Raw genomic sequence first — 25,341 nt, forward strand, 5'->3', positions numbered from 1 at the left:
AATTAAGTTGAAACAATGTTGATTCAACCAGTTTATGCCCAGTGCAAACTTGGGACAGACATCGATTCAACATCTATTCGACGTTGGTTCAACGTAATTTTGTTGAAATGATGTGGAAACAACATTGATTCAACCGGTGTGTGCCCAGTCGGTGGGTTGTCCTCTTCTGCCGCTATTAGTTACTCTGAGTGACGTAGAAGTGGGCTGGCAAAGTGCTAAGTGGTGTAGTTTAGAATGCTATCAGTATAAGCAAATCATCACAAGTCAACGAGACTCAAGATAGTGCGCTGTTAGTACACCCACGGCTTTCGGATGTATTCCAATGCAAATATCTTGGCGGAGCTGTCGTACAATTGCGCAGATGTGAGATAGCATGCAAGAGTGTTTAGTCGTCTCTCGTCCAACATTATCTTCATTCAATAAGTTGACAGATAGTGCAGTCAAACTCTGTCGTTCTTTGAATAACTTGTCCTGCAGTCGTTAGGTACATCCAGCACTTTGTCTTTTATCAGTTCTCAAATCAGATCCACACTTGAACTCAAGACCTGTCATCCTCAAAGCGCGTCCCCCGGGAACTCTGGAGTGGACAAACATTTTCTTTGCAAAAATCTGACAGATATTATAGAGAGATATAACTTGTTATACACGCTCTATGTCATTTCTTATATTTTGTCAAAAACAAGCGATACAATGGATTTCTCATTCTGCCGCCTAATATGTATTGTGATGGCAATCGCTCTGTTCAATCAAAGGTGAGTTGAGAAGTTTCATTTACTTAATTTAATATTTTACCTGAAGATTTCTTTGAATTGTAGTATTTTACTTATACTGGTGTAGTTATTCATCTTCAAGATATACTCATAAGTTAATAAAATAATGAATTGTGCCAGTGTTTATCTAAAGTTTGTACCACATGTATTACAGCCTACAGTTGCTACATTATAGTCGGCTGTGATTTTATTTACATGTTGCAGCACCTAGCTACAGTTGACCCTCTAGTCTATGTTGGCACAATCACTACGTTAGGTTCATTGTAGGCATTGCTCTTGTTCGCAAATCATATTGTGCAATTAGTACTGTACAATAAATAACTCAGAACAACTTTAACTTCACAAATCATGTTCATCTAGCAGTATATGAGTTTGTCATAACTTAATAAGTATCATATTATTGACATGATGACTACCTTTACTATCATACATATCATACTCTTTGCATGATAATGTAATGCACATGGAGATGTTTAGGAGATGTAAGCAAATAAACAGTCTTTGTTCCATACTTGGTCAGTGTAGGTATCCTTTTTAGGCTACTGTAATAACCCAAAGTTGATTTAAAGGGTTATTAAATGTTTACTTCTGCATAACTGTTTTAATGATCAGGATGCTGTATTTACATAAATGTTCCCAATGTTCCCAAGTACTTTTCTACTCAGAATCAAAGTAACGTGAATTTGCTCTTAGAATTTTTCAATGACTCTAAAAAGTTATCCCACACTTTTGGACTGAGTGCTTATTTTTCATTCTTGTTAACATGGTGTCCATCCTCTCTTGTGACATGCCCCTTCATTCAATATCAGATTGCGAGATTTTAAGTTTGATGTCGCAGAGTTATTTGAGACATGGTCAAATGAGTTGTAGAAATGCAATCTGTTATTTTACCAATGCCAACATGTTTCTTTGATCAATACTGTGATTACAGTAACAACTCTGCAAATATGAATGATTGCACAAATTGCATTTAAATGGATGAACTTCATGAGATTGACTGGTGTGTGTCTGTGTGTGTGTTTGTGTGTGTGTGTGTGTGTGTGTGTGTGTGTGTGTGTGTGTGTGTGTGTGTGTGTGTGTGTGTGTGTGTGTGTGTGTGTGTGTGCAGGAGGCAATATATTTTAGAATGCATAACAAAAAAATCATTAAAACTGGATTTTTCATTTGTACAATGTACCGCTTTTAGACCTTCATCTACTTCATGAGTCAATACTGTCAGAAACAATTTACAACCATAAACTCTCAGAAGTGTAATACTGTAAAACACCTGACTCCTGTCATGTAAATGATGGTTGTTACAAATGATTTACATGCCACAGAAGTATCAATCATGTGCTACAGTACAGGCACACCTTAACATCAAACCTTCTGTGTTCCAGGGTAGATTCCAACAAGATTCTAGGGCTGAAGATCCCTAATATCGACCCCATTCTCAACGCTAACACTGTGTGCTTGACCCTGCCTGGACTGAACCACAGACAACTAGAAGTGTGCATGAGAAACCCCGACGTCACTGCCTCAGCCATCCAAGGGATCCAGATCGCCATCCATGAGTGCCAGCACCAGTTCAGAGGACACAGGTGGAATTGCTCCAGCCTGGAGACCAGGAACAAGATCCCATACGATAGTGTGGTTTTCAAACGAGGTGAGTCACCTAACAGACAGTATGGGGTAGGGACACCTCCTGAGTTAAAAAAGGTGCTTCTGATTACCACGCCTGCATCCCAAATGGCACCCTATTCCCTATAGTGCCCTACTTGTAAAACGTATTGCACTATAAAGGGAATAGGGTACCATTTGGGACTTGTCCCCCTTTACTCATTCACTTTACACACTGACTGTTTGTCATTATTATTGAAGGAGTTGTTGGTTTTCTGGCATTTGGTTATGGACGGGTATGTTTTGCCTGAGGCATAGAAACTCTAAATAATTTATATAAACAACCGCTTTTAAATGAGGTGATTAATCCGCTAAGAAATGCATACTTTGAACGAATATTTTGTTACATACAGTTGAAGTTGGAAGTTTACATACACTTAGGTTGGAGTCATTAAAACTCGTTTTTCAACCACTCCACAAATTTCTTGTTAACAAACTATAGTTTTGGCAAGTCGGTTAGAACATCGACTTTGTGCATGACGCATGTCATTGTTTACAGACAGATTATTTCACTTATAATTCACTGTATCACAATTCCAGGGGGTCAGAAGTTTACATACACTAAGTTGACTGTGCCTTTAAACTGCTTGGAAAATTCCAGAAAATGATGTAATGGCTTTAGAAGCTTCTGATAGGCTAATTGACATCATTTGAGTCAATTGGAGGTGTACCTGTGGATGTATTTCAAGGCCTACCTTCAAACTCAGTGCCTCTTTGCTTGACATCATGGGAAAATCTAAAGAAATCAGCCAAGACCTCAGAAAAATAATTGTAGACCTCCACAAGTCTGGTTCATCCTTGGGAGCAATTTCCAAACGCCTGAAGGTACTACGTTCATCTGTACAAACAATAGTACGCAAGTATAAACACCATGGGACCACGCAGCCGTCATACCGCTCAGGAAGGAGACGCGTTCTGTCTCCTAGAGATGAACGTACTTTGGTGCGAAAAGTGCGAATCAATCCCAGAACAACAGCAAAGGACCTTGTGAAGATGCTGGCGGAAACAGGTACAAAAGTATCTATATCCACAGTAAAACGAGTCCTATATCGATGTAACCTGAAAGGGCGCTCAGCAAGGAAGAAGCCACTGCTCCAAAACCGCCATAAAAAAGCCACTACGGTTTGCAACTGCACATGGGGACAAAGATCGTACTTTTTGGAGAAATGTAATCTGGTCTGATGAAACAAAAATAGAACTGTTTGTCCATAATGACCATTGTTATGTTTGGAGGAAAAAGGGGGGCAGCTTGCAAGCAGAAGAACACCATCCCAACCGTGAAGCACGGGGGTGGCAGCATCATGCTGTGGGGGTGCTTTGCTGCAGGAGGGACTGGTGCACTTCACAAAATAGATGGCATCATGAGGAAGGACAATTATGTGGATATATTGAAGCAACATCTCAAGACATCAGTCAGGATGTTAAATCTTGGTTGCAAATGGGTCTTCCAAATGGACAATGACCCCAAGCTTACTTCCAAAGTTGTGGCAAAATGGCTTAAGGACAACAAAGTCAAGGTATTGGAGTGGCCATCACAAAGCCCTGACCTCAATCCTATAGAAAAGTTGTGGGCAGAACTGAAAAAGTGTGTGCGAACAAGGAGGCCTACAAACCTGACTCAGTTACACCAGCTCTGTCAGGAGGAATCGGCCAAAATTCACCCAACTTATTGTGGGAAGCTTGTGGAAGGCTATCTGAAACGTTTGACCCAAGTTAAACAATTTAAAGGCAATGCTACCAAATACTAATTGAGTGTATGTAAACTTCTGACCCACTGGGAATGTGATGAAAGAAATAAAAGCTGAAATAAATCATTCTCTCTACTATTATTCTGACATTTCACATTCTTAAAATAAAGTGGTGATCCTAACTGACCTAAGATAGGGACTTTTTACTAGGATTAAATGTCAGGAATTGTGAAAAACTGAGTTTACATGTATTTGGCTAAGGTGTATGTAAACTTCTGACTTCAACTGTAGTTGCGTTATATGAAATATATTTTCTTATACTACATTTTATTTGAACTGGGTACCAACAAACATACAGTAGGAACTACAGTAGCGAAACGTGCAGATGCATGTTTTTGTTTAGAAGCTTTTATGAGTGGGTTTTGCATATGCAGTATATTATGCATGCCCTATCTAATTGTTTGTTTGGATATCTAATTTTACTACAGGAAATGGATGTCATATCCTCTTTACCTCAAACATGTATCTGCTTGTTGATTTATTCTGACATACTTTATGGGGCCATATTTTTACGAATTTTTATGAATTAAAACTAGGCAAAAAAGCCAGTGAGACACATAAAGTGAGCCTTCTTGGGGCCGGCTAATGCTTTTACTCTCTGCCAGTGCAAGTGCTGTGAATTTGCTCTCAGCACTTTCCCAACTCTCAGTGGTAATACATAAACCTGTTTAGTTGGTTTCTGTAACACAAAGTGACAGTTTTCTTTAATCTTTAATTCATTTTCCCACTTCCTCAGCCATCAGTTCAGCCGGGCGTGCCTCTCACTTTAAATTATTTGTTAGATTGATTTGTTCCAGGTCTCTCGCCTCAGCCTGCTTGGGAGGAAATCTAAAACAGCATTTTCATGTCTGTGTCTCTGGGCTGCATCTAAGTGCCGTCCTCCGTCCCCCATGGAATCATGGGAAGTTGGAGAGGCAGAAAAACTACTCTATGTGTGTGTGTGTGTGTGTGTGTCTGTGCGTGCGTGTGTGTGCGTGTGTACGTGTGTGTGTATGAGTGAGTGAATAGGGGATGATCAATGGAATATCATCGACTATATCTTATCTATCCTCTAAACCGTTGGGGTGCTTTTCTTTAAGGCTTTTCTTTACAAGCACCATTGAACTGGGGTCATGGCCAGTTTAGGACTTGTTCAAACTTGGGCACTTTCTTTAACTCCAAATGTAATTTGTAATTGATACTGTATACCTATACAGATTTAATAATAACAGTTACAATTGGGAGTTTTTAAATTATTAAAATATGATCAATCGAATTCTGGCTTGATCATGTCTACTTTTTGTCAACCAAAAGTAAGAAAGTCATTGTTACAAATATCACAAGTTGTAATAACACAAAATAAGTAACACTGAGCATCTCTACAATAGTGACAAATAGGGCTGTTTGTAGTAATACGATTTTCCTCAAAATGTAAGCTTTAAAGTTGCAATCAGGAGTTGAAACAATCACAAATCGCACTCCCCACCCCTGTTTCGGTAAAAAGCTGAGGGTTGGAGCTGGAGAAATGCAACCACACAAATTCATAGGCAGAGCTATGGATGCAAGGACTGCCCATCCATGAGATCACAATTATAGTTTTAACCATGTTTTGATATAGTGTTTGTTTACATTTATGACAGTTGAACTAAGCTCATGAGGCATTAATAAGTTATATTCAAGTGTCACGACTTCCGCCGAGGCTGCTTCCCCTCCTTGTTCGGGCAGGTTTCGGCGTTCGGCGTCACCGGCTTACTAGCTACTGCCGATCCATTTATCATCACTCCATTTGTCTTGTCTTCAATCACACACACCTGGTCCTTATTCCCTCATTAGTCATGGTATAAGTGTTCCCTCTGCTTCCTTGTCTGTGTGGGTGATTGTTTATTGTGGAGGTTAGTGAAGCTCGGTGGAGCTCGTGTATTGTGTATCGACGGGAGTATTTCCCGTGTGCCTTGTATTTTCCAGTGCGCCTGTTTTGTGCCCTGGAGTGCGTTTGACGCATTTCTGCGTAAACCTGTATTTTGCGGTTTAAAGCCTGTTATTCTGTGATTTACCCTCCTGCGCCTGACTTCTTCAACACCACCTCATCACATCAAGAATCAATGAGTACATATCATTAATTTATAAGCCCAAAAATGGATGTAGCAACTGCAGATTTCCCCTTTAAAGTCCTAAACATGTTCTAAACATGTTTCTTTTATAACACTATTTTTTATCTTTAGTAAGTGATTCTGAGAAGGGCTGGTTTTACAGGAACTCTGGGAGTCATGGTTACAGGCTATTAGCTCTGATCACCACTAAGGAGAGTACAATATAGACAGACACCTGTGGTGAATATGCTCTGTATGTTACCCTGTAACTATTGAAATGGGCAGTACTGGACAGAGAAACTCTATGCCCATTAAGTTGCTGTAACAATGTTAGGATTCTGCACGAACAACTCGAGGAAGGCGCTCAGAATCGCCGTACCTTCTTTGAAAGATGTGTAGAATAATATGTATTAATGTGGGCGTTGCAAAATTCATGGTAACTTTCCCAAAATGTCCAGGTTTTCCAGAAATCCCTGTTGGAAGATTCCTGGAATTAGAAAGCAATAAGCAGGAAATCCGAAATCCTCTAACCAGGATTTGAAACCCTAGTACTGGTAACTTTCTGCTATTGCTTTTTCTTCTGTCTTGCTGCGTCACCCATAACATGACAGAGCAGCCCATACTGGCCTGATTAGGGCTGAGACGCCGTGCGGCTGCTGTGTGGGATTTGGCAGGCAGATCAAACGGTTTCCAACAGTAGCCAGGTTAATTGTAAACATGCTGGAGAGCTCAATAAAGGGAGAGCTTAAAAGGGGATTAACAATACGGTGCTCACGTCTGCTGCACCCCCACCGGCCACTTCCAGCCCTGTTCATGAACACTGTCAGATCCTTAATGTTGAAAGGATGGTGGGGGTTTCTTCACTTTCAGCCCCTGGGCCTGGAGACATGCAAGTGTTTGGGCTTAATTCCTATTGTCCCAGATGTTTCTGCCTCTGTTGTGTTGTGAGGTAGGGTGGGGGTTTATACCGGTACTGCAGTGTATCTCAACAACCCATCAGGGCTCATTGGACTTCTCTATAGCTCCACAGATACCTATCTACTGCACTGTACTGGATGTGCAGAAGGAATCAAAAGGAGTATAACAGGATAGGATCTCTGTCGTCAATCTTTTCTTTCTCTTCATCCCTTGCAGGTTTCCGAGAGAGTGCCTTTGCGTACGCCATCGCGGCGGCGGGCGTGGTCCACGCCGTGTCCAATGCCTGCTCCATGGGGAAGCTGAAGGCGTGCGGCTGCGACGAGAGGCGGAGAGGCGACGAGGAGGCTTTCCGCATCAAACTGAACCGGTTGCAGCTGGAGGCCATCCACCGGGGGAAGGGCATGGTGCACGGAGTCATGGAGCACTTCCCTGCAGACCTGCCCGGGCCTCAGGACTCCTGGGAGTGGGGAGGCTGCAGCCCCGACGTGGACTTTGGGGAGAAGTTCTCCAGGGACTTCCTGGACTCGCGCGAGACATACAAGGACATCCATGCCAGGATGAGGCTCCACAACAACAGAGTTGGCAGGCAGGTGAGAGGAGGCGTTTCAGCTACTGACGAGGGCTGTTTGGGGGTGGTGGGTGGTAGGGGATATGACTGTGCAGAGGGGTTTACAGTACAACTCTCTCTTCTCTATAGAAAATACTTAGTGTGTGGGGGCTCATAGGGCTATGGTAAAAAGTAGTGCACTATAGGGAATGGATTGTCATTTGGGACGTATTCTTAAATCACTGAGGAGTTTTGAATGGAAAAGATGTAGTGGGGTAATATTTAATGTATATGGATATTATAAATACTTTACATGCGACCCGTAATAAGACTATGCAATTTGTATGTTAACAAAGCCTATTGTTTATGACTCCATAACAATGATTCAGCAATATGCAAGATACTATAGTTGAGAGACAGGAATAAAGCATTAAGAAAGGAATAAGAGCTGTCTATCAAAGGAAATAGATTGAATGACATTGTAAAATGAATGAAGGCATAAGCTTAAGTTGCAAAGCATCAACAAGCATTACAAGACGTTATTCTAGGCATGATCAGAGAAGGAGAAAGAGAAGTCATAGCCTGAAAGGCCATGCCACAGAGTCCCCGAGGTGGAGAGAGATAGGGAGAAAGAGAGAGAGTGTATCTCACTAGCGCAGGTCAGGACCAAAGGAGAGAAAGCTAAGACCCTTTTATCAGCATCTGACTTCTTTGCGTTCAAAATCTGAGTTGTTGACCAATAGCATTACTGTTGAGTTAACGTCCAATCAGACGTCAGACCTACAAGATGTCAAGGCAACAGAACCTCTGCTACCCAGAGGTGTGACAGAATGGGGGTTGGTGAGATAATGCAGTGTTCCTAAAACAACACAGAGGAAACCTTGCATACTGTTGATAAGAGTCACTTCAGGGTCTGGGCAGCACTACAAAGGAACATTAACCATGAAAGCAGGTAAAGAATGAGATGATTATGACTTGAATCCTAACAATCACGTCATTCTGATACACAGGGTCTGATTTTATTGGCCCAGAAGTCAGTAGTTGACCTATCAATACAGATTATTATTTCTCCACATGATGCAATAGCTTTGCGAGTGTGGTCTCTTTGAGTCAGGCCTCCTCTCCCACTTTATTCTTAGTAATGTTTGTAATCAGGCTGTTACAATAACACCCAAGGACGCAGCTGCGTATATGTTTGAACGTGCTCATAGTCATAGTATGGTTTTTAAGATAACGATATAGGAAATTAATAAAGGATTGATATGAAATAAATGTCATAGCTGACATTTATTGGCAAATTCAGTGTCGTCGCCACACCTCACCTTCATGCATACATACATTTTCCTGTCATTCTTACATTTCAAAGCAAGATGCCTCCTTATGCTTGTTGTGGATGTCTTTGCCATAACTCCTGTTCAAGCAACTTGGATCTTGCAATTTATGCATGCTCAATTTAATCGACTTCCTACTAGGGGCTTTCCCAGTGTAGCATGTGGCTAATAAAGACGCTTGTTTATGATGGCCATATAGCAGTGGCCTGGCTATACTTAACGCTAGTTTTCTTTGGTTGATGTTATGATACCATATGTGATCAATTGAATAATATTCGTTTGGTATTCCATGGGTATTTTCCCAGCCAATGGAGTTGATTTCATGGACAGATGCTTGGTATTGGCAATGGTATTATTACTCTGGTGTTGGACTAAGTGGATGATTTGTGTCAGATTTGTGTTGCTCCAGAGATGACAGGAAGAGTAGCAGTAGCAGGGGATTGGTTTATGTGTTAGTTCAGTATGTTTTATGAAATAAACAGAGAAGAGAAAGTACCCACACAGTAAAGAGTTTATAATAGAAATGTTGATATACTACAATTACTACTACTCCTACTCCTTCTACACTATTACAACAACAACAACTACTACTACTACTACTACTACTACTACTACTGCTACTACTATGCTACTACAACTACTAATACTACTAATACTGCTACTTCTACTACCTGTTGTTACTGTTGATGCACTGGACACTGATATTTAAATGACAGCGATAAGTTTTGATTGCTCCCAGGCAGAACTGTTGCCATACACAAAAGGAGCAGTAAATTGCTCATTGTCCTGCGCTTCCTCCGCAGTAATTTGCTCTTGTATCTTTCCATCAGTTGACTTCTGGTTTCCTTGATTATTCAGACAAAACACAAATGTGGAGTTACTTAGCCAAGTGGGGAGAGAAAGATAGATAGAGAGCCTCTGATGATAGTCCTGCTTCTCATGTGCAGTATGATAATCCATGCTCGGCCCTACACAGTGACCCATGAGTTTGTCCATAGCAGAGACACAATGAGCCATGACACCATTTGCTTCATGGACAAGTTCAAGAGGCCAGTTCTATACTGTACAATCAGATGTACAAAACTTTGAAGTAATATAATTTCCAAATCAACAGTGAATTGAATCCTCTTCTTAAGAATTTCAGAGTTTCTATGTTTACATATTACGAGGCTACTGTTCTTAGTTGGATCCCAAGATCGAAGATATATGATCAATGTTACACCCTTTGGTTTTGCAGTGTTATGACAAAAATATATCAACATAGGGAAGATAGAGAGTCATAGCTAGCTACTAACTTTTGATATATTTGACACTCAGGGTGAGAAGTTGCAGGGAAGATTCATAGTTTGGGCACATTGAAGCTCTGTTTTTGCCAAGAGGCCTATTTGCCAACAGTAGCTGATTGTGTTAGAAACTTACCTGCTGCTACTGGGAAATGCTTTGAAACTGTCAAAACCGCTTTTGGAGACAGCTTCTTGGATCACAAGGAGAGCCAAGAAAACCGGCACTATTAACATACATGAGTTGAAACAAAAACTTCCATTACAAGTAGATTCACCAGAACGTCAATCAACAGTTGCACTGTGTAATTAAAAGGAGCTGTATCTTCAAATGTATTTCAGTATAGCTCTATTACATCTAGCTGGAATTTAGTTTATTGTAAACAGTTTCAATGAACTCAATGTACAGTATCTGAGCTGTGTTTTGACACAGATGACCAGAGTTGTGTTAAAAGCTGCAGAGTCTGTGCATCTGCGAATCGTTTCTCAGATCAGGTTGCACAATGCTCTGGGCGTGTGGAGTGCAGTTCTCTTAGCACTCCTCATATATCAATGCTTTAATGAGTACTACGCTGGGAGAAGAAAACAATTGAAGGTGTGAATGTAATATACTAAAGCAGTGTACAGAGATATCAGAGATACAGTATGACTTAGGGAGTGGTGCATCGTTAGAAGAACGCAGCCAGGGCAGCACCTTGATTACTTCAAAGAGAGCAGAAAGCCCCCCAAATCAAAACGATAACACTGACAGGTGAGGTCTCAAATAATACCTCGTACCCTCCACCACCTCCCCCAACCCCTCCCCTAAAAAAAGTGGGTTATACATGTCGCCTCATGCCCACCCTCTGGTTCTCACGACGTTCAGTCTTGTTAAAAGCTCTAATTAGTGGCTGCTGGCTGTTTGGAAACAGATGTTTAAACCCAGCAAAAGATTTTAGACATCAAACACGGCGGAAAGTAAAAAGAGATTCGCCCTTCCTTCCCCCCAAATACAGATTTCAGAGGAGTTTATCAGGGGAGAAAAGTCATAGATAAAGTAATATATTTTTTTACCAAAGCACATCCCTCTCATTCCGACAAATTTCTCTGCTTTTATTTTAAACAAATGTTTTGCAAAATTTACTCCGCAGCAGCAGGTGCGTAACTTGTGGGGGAAGGGACTACACTGTACAATTAATAATAGGCTGGTAGTATGTAGTCAGCTAGCGATCTATACCTATTGCCAGACAGTAAATAAATAATGTAGCTAATAAAAGCATTATCTAATTCATGTTAATAAGCTAACCCCATCATTGTTAAGGCCAGCTATTTTTGTAAATGATAATGGTACTTGGTCATATGATTATAGCAGTGTTCAAAGACAGGCAATAGAGAGAGTGAGAGAGAGAGAGCACCGTCCATGTTGAGGATGAACAGGTCATCAGGTGAGAATTTGAGTTAGAAGGCACTATCAGTTCAACTCCTCATCTTTGCTGATTGTAGCCCAATTGCTATAACAACACCGTTGTTCTCTGCATTCTGAATTCATTTGGTTGTCATGGCAGGGGTCAGAGACAGTCAGTAGAGAGAGGGAGAGCACAGCCCATGTTGAGGCACAGGGAGAGAATGAACAGGTCATCAGGTGAACATTTTGAATTTGAGTTATAAGGTAGTCTGGTAAAGCATGTTGCACGGCAATTTACATTGCACACAGATTGGAACTATCGGTTCAACTCCTCATCTTTTCTGACGGTATTCCAAGTGATATAACAAATGCTGTTGCCTACATTCTGATGTCATTTGGTTGTGAAGACGTGGCTGTGCTCAACAATGACACAAAGCAGATTGAACCATGTTGTCGTCTGTCATATCCACCAGGAAAAGCTGGACACCAAAGATAGGAAACCCCTACCCCCCCCCCAGGCAATATCCAACACAAAGAAACGCCCTTGCGTAGCAGTATGTTTGTGTATAATGATGTCATGATTGATCAGAACATAGTTTTGAGGTTCTCGCTGCATGATTAAATGTTTACAGTGGCTGTCCACAACATGGAAACATTTGCAATGGTAGTAAATTCCTTTCAACAATATTTTAATTGGAATCACTCAATTGGAACTACACACCCACAACAAGTGCTGACGTCATTTCACATAGCATGTCTGTATTCACAGCTACGAGTACAAGCAATGTGCTAGGATAGGAGACGGACACATTTACATGTAAATGCAGGTAATTTCATGATTAACACAAACTTTCTTTATACACTTGTTTGAGTGGCTGGTGCTGTAGCTGACAATTAGCTTTCTGCTTTTACGTTGTATATTTAGATTAATTATGCTGTTTTTTATTCTCTCTCTCTGATATGTAGCTGAGCTTATTACACATTGACTGTGCATTGTGACTTTTTGGTCTGGCCTTTGTAAATCCTTTATGGTTGCCTGTTGGAGCTCCATTAGAGGCGTGCAGCGTCATCTGAGGAGAGGGAGCATTCCATTGGCCTGAGAGTGTAAATGCTATTGGATCAGTGGGGGGGCACCACCAGAACAAATGCTGACCACTGTTAAGGCACAGCAGGTGGAAACTCTTATGGATACAATTTTATTAGAGGCCAAATTGGATCGGTGAATGTTGTGTACAATTAACAGAGAGTAATACTGCACATGATTGTTGTGTAGTGGAAGGTTCTCATTTGGTCTTGTTACTTTGAGATGAAATGATTGTTCAGTGTCAATTATTGCGTGTCTCCATCTTAACCGTTCTTTGATGACTTGTGTTTGATTTACTTAAGTGATGCTGAAACTTAATGTGATGTGGGTTTGTTTATATTCTTTGAAATCGTGGCTTTGCAACCCTTTATGGTTGTTGTTACATGTCTTTGAATGGAACGACATAAAGCAGTGTGCAATGTAACTTTGTTCGTAAAAATGGCTGTTTAAGATTCCAGGACAGATATATTTACCACAAATATTTTAGTAGTTGTAGTTCACTTCATAACTTAATGTCAAATTTGCTAAACATTGAGTCGTTATCGTACTGTAAATCCCATTCAAGATAGACAACATACCAGTAACAATTCACAAGTAAGACAGTCAACAGAAGTCATTTAGGTCATAACATTTTAGTAGACTATTAAATCCCATTTTTAATGACACAATAAGGATGAGAGGAATAGGGGGGTTAAGAATGATGACAATATTAAACAGACACACCATTTGATAAAGGAAGGAGCATGGCTTGCGTCACAAATGGCACCCTATTCCCTATATAGCGCACTACTTTTGACCAGAGCCCTGCGCTGTAAAGGGAATAGGGTTCTATTTGGGACGCAGACATAGTGAAGTGTTTGAGTGCTCTGTAGACCATGTAATACCTAGTATTGCCTGTGGTCCTAATCTGCTACCAATATGTCTTATTTGATCTCCGTCTGGGGCTGGTTTATAGAGGAGTCTGTCTCACTCTTCCCCAATTAAAACAGCCCAGATGTGTGTTTCTAACGGTGGTCTGCCAATGAATTTGGGGGCAATTACTTCAAAATACGTTTTTTTTTTCTTTGCATAACTGCAGTGTTAGTTTATAAGACCTACATATGTAACGCACAATTTTCAATGAGACTGACAGTCAAAGGCCTGAGATAGAGGCCTTTGGAGGATATGACCATGTGTAGTTGGACATGAATGTTTCCTCATATAAGAGGGCATTCAAATCGAGACGATACACTCCGTAAAAATAGTTATTCGGCTGTCCCCATGGGAGAACCCTTTGAAGAACCCTTTTGGGTTCCAGGTAGAACGTAATATGGAAAGTATGAAAAATTTATGCACTCACTAACTGTAAGTCGCTCTGGATAAGAGCGTCTGCTAAATGACTAAAATGTAAAATGTAAATGTAAAATGAAAGGATTCTACATGGAACCCAAAAGAGGTTATACCTGGAACCCAAAACAGTTTCTTCAAAGGGTTCTCCCATGGGGACAGCCAAATAATCCTTTTTATATTTTTTTTCCTAAGATGATACCGAGGTACCAGCCTTTGGTTTTACTGTAAATACTGTAAGTATTGTTTGTTTATATCACAGTTTATTTCCTTGTCCATGTTGCTGGGGACATCTGATAGTGATTACCATGTATAATATAGTATGTGTTTTAAACATGATGGAGTATTGTGTGAATATACTATAGAGCAAGGGTCCCCAATTAAATTCAGCCGTGGGACGAATTCACCTTGAGCGGAGGGGCGGAACATAGTTATAAATAATTTGTACACTGCAAATTGACCACAAGAATCCCAAACAGATACAGTGCCTTCAGAAAGGATCCACACCCCTTGACTTTCTCCACATTTTGTTGTGTTACAAAGTGGAATTAAAATGGATTGAATTGTCATTTTTTGTCAACGATCTACACAAAATAATCTGTAATGTCAAAAATGAAGATAAAGTGTGATATTTATTTTAAAAAATAATTAAAAATAAAACAATAATATATCTTGATTAGATAAGTATTCAACTCCTGAGTCAATACATGTTAGAATCAACTTTGGCAGCGATTACAGCTGTGAGTGTCACGAGTTCCAAAGCCAGAACCCAGAAGCAGACCAGGACAAGGTAAGTTGAAACGAAGGTGAGTGTTTATTTACAAGTTCAAGAGTGGTGCTGAATAATCCAGGGAACAGAGCGGGCGGCGTTGATTAGTTGTTGGGGGTGCAGTGGTTGATCCGATCATGGCTCGGCAGCCGCCGACCACCAGGCAGAGGTTGGATGAAGGTTCCGGACGAGGGACTGCAGATGGAACAAAACGGAGGTAAGTAAACAACAAATCAACAAAGTGCAAAACAACAAAACTAACGCTAGAAGCTCTACGACTGATACTCTGGTAAACCTACTGTTCATGGCTAACGATCCGGCAGGGAATGGATGTTAGGCCAGAGCCTAAGAAGGGTGATGATCAGGACCAGGTGTGCAGATTGCTGATGGGATGCAGGTGCGGAAATCAAGAGAGCTCCCCGGAGCGTTCCAGAACCCTCGGGAAACTGGAGATCACGAGCAGAAAAACTAGTCCACAGACCGGACCCGACTCAGACTGCCGGGATCGTTACAGTACCCCCCCTCCGACGAACGCCACCGGGCGGACTCCCCGGAGCGCCAGGATGGAGGCGGTAGAAGTCACGGATGAGGTCAGCATCTAGGATCTGTCGCCGCGAATCCAACTCCTCTCTTCAGGACCATACCCCTCCCAGTCCACGAGATACTGGAAACCCCGGCCCCGCCGTCTGGAATCCATGATGCGTCGCACCGTGTAGGCAGGACCACCTCCGATCATCCGAGGAGGAGGAGGAGGAGGCGGAGGAGGCAACAGAGGACTGAGGAAAACAGGCTTGAGGCAGGAGACATGAAAGGTGGGATGGACTCTGAGCGTCCTCGGGAGTTTGAGTCGAACTGCCACCGGATTGATCACCTTCTCCACCACAAACGGACCAATGAACTTCGGTAACAACTTCCTAGACTCAGTCCGTAAAGGAAGATCCCGTGTGGCCAACCAGACCCTATCTCCGATGGTATAGGTGGGAGCGGGGATCCGGCGACGATTCGCCTGGAGCTGATACCGGTCCGAAACTCTAAGGAGTGCCTTTCTGGCCCGATGCCAGGTCCGGTGGCAACGACGAATATGGGCCTGAACAGAAGGCACTGAGAGCTCCTTCTCCTGAGAAGGGAACAAAGGAGGTTGGTAGCCATACAGGCACTGGAAGGGAGACATCCCAGTGGCAGATGTAGGGAGAGTATTGTGGGCATACTCAACCCAAGGCAACTGAGAGACCCAGGAGGTGGGGTTGGAAGAGGCCAGGCAGCGTAGCGTGGATTCCATCTTCTGGTTGGCTCTCTCCGCCTGCCCATTAGATTGGGGGTGAAAACCAGATGTGAGACTGACTGTAGCTCCAATGGCCAAACAGAAGGACTTCCAGACAGCAGAGGTAAACTGAGGGCCACGGTCGGAAACGATATCACTGGGCAAACCGTGGACCCTGAAAACCTCCCTAACCAGGATCTCGGACGTCTCCGAGGCAGAGGGAAGCTTGGCAATTGGCACAAAGTGGGCGAACTTGCTGAATCTGTCCACGATAGTCAGAACGACCGTGTTCCCCTCAGAAGCGGGCAACCCAGTGACAAAGTCCAGGGCCAGATGCGACCATGGTCGCCGGGGAATAGGAAGGGGGTGAAGTAGTCCAGAGCTGGGCCGATTGGTACTCTTATTCTGCGCACACACTGGACAGGCAGCAACATAACCCCGAGTATCCTCGGCCATGGCAGGCCACCAAAAACGTCTGCGAAGAAGCGCCATCGTCCGAGCCACGCCAGGGTGACAAGCCATCTTGCTGGCGTGGGACCATTTGAGGACCGCAGGACGAACCGACTCAGGCACAAACAACCGACCGGGTGGACCGTTACCGGGACCGGGCTGCGTCCGAAGGGCCGCCATCACCTCCTCCTCAATCTTCCACCTAACAGCTCCCACGACGCAGTTCCGGGGGGAGAATTGTCTCGGTCTTGGACCCACTCTCCTCCGTCTTGGAGAACATCCGAGACAAGGCGTCCGCCTTGCCGTTCTTAGATCCAGGTCGGAACGTCAGGGAAAAATTGAATCGTCCGAAAAACAACGACCACCTGGCCTGACGGGAGTTGAGACGTCTAGCCGATTGCACGTAAGCAAGATTCTTGTGGTCAGTCCAGACAATAAACGGTTGCTCCGCCCCTCCAACCAGTGGCGCCACTCCTCCAAGGCAAGTTTCACCGCGAGAAGCTCCCGGTTACCCACATCGTAATTCCTCTCCGCAGGCGAAAGGCGACGAGAGTAGTAGGCGCAGGGATGGAGTTTACTGTCCGTGGAGCATCGCTGCGACAGGATGGCGCCAACTCCCACATCAGACGCGGGCCCACTTCAACGACGAACTGACGGGCCGTGTCCGGTTGAGAGAGAATCGGTGCGTTGGTGAATCGCCTCTTCAAATCCAGAAACGCTCGATCCGCCTCCGGATTCCACTTGAAGCTCCTGATACTGGAAGTCAAGGCAGTTAACGGAGCGGCCACACGGCTGTAATCCCGGATGAATCTGCGGTAGAAATTCGCAAACCCCAAAAATCTCTGGAGCTGCAATCTCGTACCGGGCTGGGCCCATTCCAGAACCGCTCTAACCTTCTCCTGGTCCATCCTAATCTCTCCCCTGGAGATGATGTACCCGAGAAAGGATGTCGTGTGGGCGTGAAACTCGCACTTCTCGGCCTTCACGAACAGGCGATTCTCCAACAATCGCTGCAGAACCTGCCGGACATGCTGGACGTGGTCGGAAGGTTCCTTCGAGAAGATCAGAATGTCATCCAGATAAACAAACACAAAGAGACCGATCATATCTCTCAGGACGTCGTTCACCATACTCTGGAATACCGCTGGAGCATTGGTCAGTCCAAACGGCATCACCTGATACTCGAAGTGACCCATCGGTGTATTGAAACCCGTCAACCACTCGTCTCCCTCTCTGATCCGGACCATGTGATACGCATTGCGTAGGTCTAGCTTGGTGAACACCGTAGCACCCTGTAAGGAGTCGAAGGCAGAACTCATCAAGGGCAGGGGATACTTGTTCTTGACCGTGATGTCATTCAACCCCCGATAATCAATACACGGTCGAAGAGAGCCATCCTTCTTACCCACAAAGAAGAATCCTGCCCCAGGGGTGATGACGAGGGACGAACGAGACCAGCAGCTAGGGACTCCTTGATGTAGGTCTCCAAAGCCTCCCGTTCAGGGCGGGAGATACTGTATAACCTTCCCTTGGGGTAGACAGCTCCAGGGAACAGGTTGATGGCACAATCATATGGTCGGTGGGGAGGGAGTGACAGAGCCTTCTGCTTACTGAACACTTCCCCCAAATCGTGATATGTCTCGGGAACCAGGGACAAATCTGGGGGGTTTAGCCTCAATCACCTGACTGGGAACCGAATGGGGGCAGGCAGTCTTGAGACAGTTAGCATGACAATCAAGGCTCCAACTCGTTACCTTGCCCGTCACCCAATCGAACGTGGGATTGTGTTCCTTCAGCCAGGGGTATCCAAGGACCAGAGGAACATGGGAAGACGGCAGAATGAAGAATGAAATCATCTCCGAATGATTCCCCGACAACAGCATCTTAACCGGTTCAGTCCTCATCGTGATACGTGCCAGCCTACTGCCGTTCAGAGTGGTCGCTTCAATGGCTTCCGGCAATTGCTCCTTGGAAAGCCCCAGCTGTTCCACCAACTCGGCATCAAGAAAGCTTCCATCGGCACCTGAATCGATAAAAGCGTTAATCGCTAAGCTCTGATTCCTGTTCACAAGGGTAGCCGGGAAACGGGGTCTGACAGAGGTATTGAGAGGTCGAAACTGGCTCGCTAAAAGTCCTCCCAACTTTAGCGAGCCGCGCAGTTTGACGACCGCCGGGAACAGGTGGCGAGGTAATGTCCCGAACCACCACAGTAGAGGCAACAGTTAGTCCTACGTCTGAGTTGGCGTTCCTCCTTGGTTAACCCGTGCCGCCCTACTTGCATTGGTTCCGAATCGGGAGACAGGACCTCTCCACTAATCCTGTGTGGTGGACGATGATCGACGTATTCTGGTCCAATCCCCGACCCGACTGGAACCTGAGAAGCTGATCGATTGGACGGACCCCATTGCTTCTCCCTCCTTCGCTCTCGGACTCGATTATCCACCCGAATAGACAAGGCTACCAAGCTGTCCAGGTCACTAGGCTCCGGATAGGAGATCAACTCATCCTTGAGCTGCTCCGACAGACCCTGGTAGAAGGCCGCTTGCAGAGACTCCTCATTCCACCCACTCTCCACAGCCAACGTCTTGAACTCGATCACGAAGTCGGCCACGCTGCGAGTTCCTTGGTGAAGCGAAAACAGGCGCCTAGCTGCGTCCCTCCCTCGGACGGAATGGTCGAAAAGCTTCCTCAGCTCGGCCGTGAACCCCGGGTATGAAGCCATGCAGGGGTCTTGTCGTTCCCAAACGGCTGAAGCCCACTCCAGCGCTCGACCACGCAGCAACTCAATCACAAAGGCTATCCTAGCCTTGTCTGTGGCATAAGAGTAGGGCTGTAGATCGAACACTAACCCACACTGCATAAGGAAAGAACGGCATCTTCCCAGCTCCCCCTCATATTTATCCGGCGCCGGAACCTTGGGCTCACGGGAAGGACACCGCTCCAGACGCGGCAGGCGAGATGGGTGAAACCGGTAGTGGATCCTCCACCGGAAACTCGCGCTGGTTCTGGACCTCCGTCAGACCGGTAGAAAGGTTCCGAACTGCCAACGCGATCTCCTGTAGCTCCGTGCTATGATGGCCCAACATCTTCTCCTGATGGGTAATGGCATGGCGAACAGAGTCCAGGTCCGCTGGGTTCATTACTGGCCGGATCGTTCTGTCACGAGTTCCAAAGCCAGAACCCAGAAGCAGACCAGGACAAGGTAAGTTGAAACGAAGGTGAGTGTTTATTTACAAGTTCAAGAGTGGTGCTGAATAATCCAGGGAACAGAGCGGGCGGCGTTGATTAGTTGTTGGGGGTGCAGTGGTTGATCCGATCATGGCTCGGCAGCCGCCGACCACCAGGCAGAGGTTGGATGAAGGTTCCGGACGAGGGACTGCAGATGGAACAAAACGGAGGTAAGTAAACAACAAATCAACAAAGTGCAAAACAACAAAACTAACGCTAGAAGCTCTACGACTGATACTCTGGTAAACCTACTGTTCATGGCTAACGATCCGGCAGGGAATGGATGTTAGGCCAGAGCCTAAGAAGGGTGATGATCAGGACCAGGTGTGCAGATTGCTGATGGGATGCAGGTGCGGAAATCAAGAGAGCTCCCCGGAGCGTTCCAGAACCCTCGGGAAACTGGAGATCACGAGCAGAAAAACTAGTCCACAGACCGGACCCGACTCAGACTGCCGGGATCGTTACAGTGAGTCTTTCTGGGTAAATCGTAAGAGGTTTCCACACCTGGATTGTGCAACACTTGCACATTATTATTTTCAAAATTCTCCAAGTCTTGCCGTAGATTTTCAAGATTATTTAAGTCAAAACTGTAACTCGGCCACTCAGCAACATTCACTGTCTTCTTGGTAAGCAACTCCAGTGTAGATTTGGACTGTTTTAGGTTATTGTCCTGCTGAATGGTGACTTCATCTCCCAGTGTCTGGTGTAAAGCAGACTGAACTAGGTTTTCCTCTAGGATTTTGCCTCTGCTTAGCTCCATTCCGTTTAATTTTATCCTGAAAAAACTCCCCAGTCCTTAACAATTACAAGCATACACATAACATGATGCAGCCACCACCATGCTTGAAACTATGGAGAGTGGTACTCAGTAATGTGTTGTATTGGATTTTCCCCAAACATAAGACATTGTATTCAGGACACAAACAGTTAATTGCTTTACCATATTTTTTGCAGTACTACTTGAGTGTCTCGTTGCAAACAAGATGCATGTTTTGGAATATTTGTATTCTGTACAGGCTTCCTTCTTTTTATTCTGTCATTTAGGTTAGTATTGTGGAGTAACTACAATGTTGTTGATCCATCCTCAGTTTTCTATCATAGCCATTAAACTCTGTAACTGTTTTAAAGTCACCATTGGCCTCATGGTGAAATCCTTGAGCGGTTTCCTTCCTCTCTGGCAATTGAGTTAGGAAGGATGCCTGTATCTTTGTAGCGACTGGGTGTATTGATACACCATCCAAAGTGTAATTAATATCTTCACCATGCTCAAAGGGAAATTCAATGTCTGCTTTTTTTTACCCATCTACCAATAGGTGCCCTTCTTTGCGAGCCATTGGAAGACCTCCATGGTCTTTGTGGTTGAATCTGTGTTTGAAAGTCACTGCTCGATTCAGGGACCTTACAGATAATTGTATGTGTGGGGTACAAAGATGAGGTAGTCATTAAAAAATCACATTAAACACTATTATTGCACACAGAGTGAGTCCATGCAACTTATTATTTGACTTGTTAAGCCAATTTGTCTTTTCATTTTCATTTTATTTTTATTTTTAAAGGTATAAAAGAAATTCCACTTTGACATTATGGGGTATTGCGTGTAGGCCAGTGACATTAAAATATATATATATATCCATTTTAAATTCAGGCTCTAACACAACATTTGGAAAAAGATTTCCTGGTGATTTTACTGTCTTTTATGTCCAATATATTTTAATACAATAAAATAAAATAAAACAATCTTTGGGAATCCCTGCTATAGAGTGAGACCTGTACAAGACAGGCAGTATTAGCAGTGAGTGTCAGTAATGAGACCAGTGTTAGGCTAGGTTACATTCCAAATGGCACCATATTCCCTATACACTGTATATCCCATAGGACAGCAATACTCAACTGGCAGACCTCGGTCCAGATCTGGACCCAGAACAGGGTTAATATGGACCGCGGGTACCCCCACAGGAATGCACAATTTATAATGCAATATTGGGGAGGGGGTGATTGCGGGGAAAGTGTTTAAATTGTGCAGTATTTAGCAATAATAGTAAGAGTCTGGTAACAAAGTTGTGATGTGTAGCATGAATGTATATGTGTGTGTGTGTGTGTGTGTGCCACAGGAGGTTGGTGGCACCTTAATTAGGGAGGATGGCTCGTGGTAAAGGCTGGAACGGAATAAGTGGAATGGTATCAAATACATCAAACACATGGTTTCCATGTGTTTGATGCTATTCGATTAGCTCCGTTCCAGACATTATTATGAGCCGTCCTGCCTTCAGCAGCCTCCACTGGTGTGTGTGTGTGTGTGTGTGTGTGTGTGTGTGTGTGTGTGTGTGTGTGTGTGTGTGTGTGTGTGTGTGTGTGTGTGTGTGTGTGTGGGTGAATGAGTGTACAGTATCAAAAGTTTGGACAGGGTTTTTCTTTATTTTTACTATTTTCTACATTGTAGAATAATAGTGAAGACATCAAAATTATGAAATAACACATATGGAATCATGTAGTAACCAAAAAAGTGTTAAACAAATCAAAATATATTTTATATTTGAGATTCTTCAAAGTAGCCACCATTTGCCTTGATGACAGCTTTGCACACTCTTGGCGTTCTCTCAACCAGCTTCATGAGGTAGCCACCTGGAATGCACTTCAATTAACCATTTATTTCCTTTTTAATGCATTTGAGCCAATCAGTTGTGTTGTGACAAATTAGGGGTGGTATACAGAAGATAGCCCTATTTGGTAAAAGACCAAGTCCATATTATGACAAGAACAGCTCAAATAAGCAAAGAGAAATGACAGTCCATCATTACTTTAAGACATGAAGGTCAGTCAAGTGCAGTCGCATAAAGTTTCTTCAAGTGCAGTCACATAAACCATCAAGCGCTATGATGAAACTGGCTCTCATGAGGACCGCCACAGGAATGGAAGACCCAGAGTTACCTCTGCTGCAGAGGATAAGTTCATTAGAGTTACCAGCCTCAGACATTGCAGCCCAAATAAATGCTTCACAGAGTTCAAGTAACAGACACATCTCAACATCAACTGTTCAGAGGAGACCGCATGAATCAGGCCTTCATGGTCGAATTGCTGCAAAGAAACCACTACTAAAGGACACCAATAAGAAGAAGAGACTTGCTTGGGCCAAGAAACATGAGCAATTGACATTAGACCGGTGGAAATCTATCCTTTTGGTCTGGAGTCCAAATTTGAGATTTTGGTTCCAACCGCCGTGTCTTTGTGAGAGGCAGAGTAGGTGAACAGATGATCTCCGCATGTGTGGTTCCCACCATGAAGCATGGAGGAGGAGGTGTGATGGTGTGGGGTGCTTTGCTGGTGACACTGTCTGTGATTTATTCAAGACATACTTAACCAGCATGGCTATTACAGCATTCTGCAGCGATACACCATCCCACCTGGTTTGCGCTTAGTGGGACTATCATTTGTTTTTCAACAGGACAATGACCCAACACACCTCCAGGCTGTGTAAGGGCTATTTGACCAAGAAGGAGAGCGATGGAGTGCTGCATCAGATGACCTGGTCTCCACAATCACCCAACCTCAACCAAATTGAGATGTGAAGGAAAAGCAGCTAACAAGTGCTCAGCATATGTGGGAACTCCTTCAAGACTGTTGGAAAAGCATACCAGGTGAAGCTGGTTGAGAGAATGCCAAGACTGTGCAAAGCTGTCATCAAGGCAAAGGGTGGCTACTTTGAAGAATATAAAATATAAAACATATTTTGATTTGTTTAACACTTTTTTGGTTACTACATGATTGCATATGTGTTATTTCATAGTTATGATGTCTTCACTATTATGAGTTGGTGTGTCCAAACTTTTGACTGGTACTGTATATCTGTTTGGGTGTGTGCGTGAGTGAGTGCATGTGTGCTAAGGTGTGGAGAGTCAGTGCAGGTGGTCCGTCCAGTTCAAGTGTTCAGCAGTGTGATGGCTTGTAGATAGACATTAGCCTTAAAACTGCAAAATGTTCTCTCCGCCCCATGGCAAATGTGTAGAATTTCAGGGAATGAGCTTTAAAATGGCAAAATGTTCTCTCGGCCAAAAAGAGGGGTGGGAACAGTTTGAACAGTTTGGGGTCGCAAGGAGGGTGTTTGTTGCTACGCCGATAAATGACAATATTCATCCTGACCTTTGCCATCTAGGAAATATTTGTGACCGGACCTTCTTAAATAGTAGTTGAGTATACCTGCCATAGGGCTTTGGTCAAAAGTAGCACACTATATAGGGAGTAGGGCGCCATTTGGGACTCAGACTAGGAGTTGCTAATCAGTGGATGGCAGACACAGATATGAGCATCAGATAGTTCCTGTACTCTGCTCTCTGTTCTCTCCTCCAGGCTTGTCTAGCCTCTGGGCCTTTGAGCGAGATTCTAATAACCAGTCAGTCAATTCCGCATCCAAAAGGGCTCCTTAAATCACTGCCATATCAGTGTCTCTCGTCAGTCAGTCACCTCCAGGAGAGCTCGGCTCGGCACGGCAGCAGCTCACACACTCTTCCTCCTGGTGCCACTGGCACGCCCACATCGACTCAGATCATGGTCCCAGGTGCACCCTGGGACACGGCGTGGGGTAAAGGGAACAATCTTCCTGATCTGATCATCATCACCGCACTCATGTCAGACCGGGCCAGTTATGGCAAGAGCAGGCAGGTCCCATTTCCTAAACTGTGACAGCTCTGAGGTTTTATACCCGTTTTGGTTTCAGTTGTCTCTCGTTTTAGTGTGTGATTTTTGCGTCCCCTGCTTACAGGTTCCAGGATATTGCTTCATCCAGACGTTTTTTTGTAGTAAACAAACCTACTAGTTAGAAGGTTGATTGCGAGAATTCATGAAAACAACTACAGTAAGAATACAATTAAATCGTCCAGTTCAGTGTGTATCTAAAGCGTTAAGTGGGTTACTGTTGTGTAATTATAGGGTACAGTGGGGAAAAAAAGTATTTAGTCAGCCACTATTTGTGCAAGTTCTCCCACTTAAAAAGATGAGAGAGGCCTGTAAATTTCATCATAGGTACACGTCAACTATGAAAGACAAATTGAGAAAAAAGAATCCAGAAAATCACATTGTAGGATTTTTAATGAATTTATTTGCAAATTATGGTGGAAAATAAGTATTTGGTCACCTACAAACAAGCAAGATTTCTGGCTCTCACAGACCTGTAACTTCTTCTTTAAGAGGCTCCTCTGTCCTCCACTCGTTACCTGTATTAATGGCATCTGTTTGAACTTGTTATCAGTATAAAAGACACCTGTCCACAACCTCAAACAGTCACACTCCAAACTCCACTATGGCCAAGACCAAAGAGCTGACAAAGGACACCAGAAACAAAATTGTAGACCTGCACCAGGCTGGGAAGACTGAATCTGCAATAGGTAAGCGGCTTGGTTTGAAGAAATCAACTGTGGGAGCAATTATTAGGAAATGGAGGACATACAAGACCACTGATAATCTCCCTCGATCTGGGGGCTCCACGCAAGATCTCACCCCGTAGGGTCAAAATGATCACAAGAA

At 43.9% G+C, this 25,341-nt stretch overlaps 1 protein-coding gene across 1 annotated transcript in view; it reads left to right on the plus strand.

The window, feature by feature from the left end:
* Nucleotides 1-286: 286 nt before the first annotated feature.
* LOC121536229 (protein Wnt-10a-like) overlaps nt 287-25,341 on the plus strand; it is a 29,120-nt gene continuing 4,065 nt past the window's right edge. Inside the window, exons 1-3 of the mRNA XM_041843496.1 lie at nt 287-752; nt 2,150-2,415; nt 7,381-7,754. Of these exons, the coding sequence (XP_041699430.1) occupies nt 691-752; nt 2,150-2,415; nt 7,381-7,754 (702 nt within the window). The 5' untranslated portion in view covers nt 287-690. The remainder of the gene's footprint in view (nt 753-2,149; nt 2,416-7,380; nt 7,755-25,341) is intronic.

The sequence above is a fragment of the Coregonus clupeaformis genome, chromosome 23, assembly GCF_020615455.1.
Source record: "Coregonus clupeaformis isolate EN_2021a chromosome 23, ASM2061545v1, whole genome shotgun sequence".
Taxonomy (NCBI): domain Eukaryota; kingdom Metazoa; phylum Chordata; class Actinopteri; order Salmoniformes; family Salmonidae; genus Coregonus; species Coregonus clupeaformis.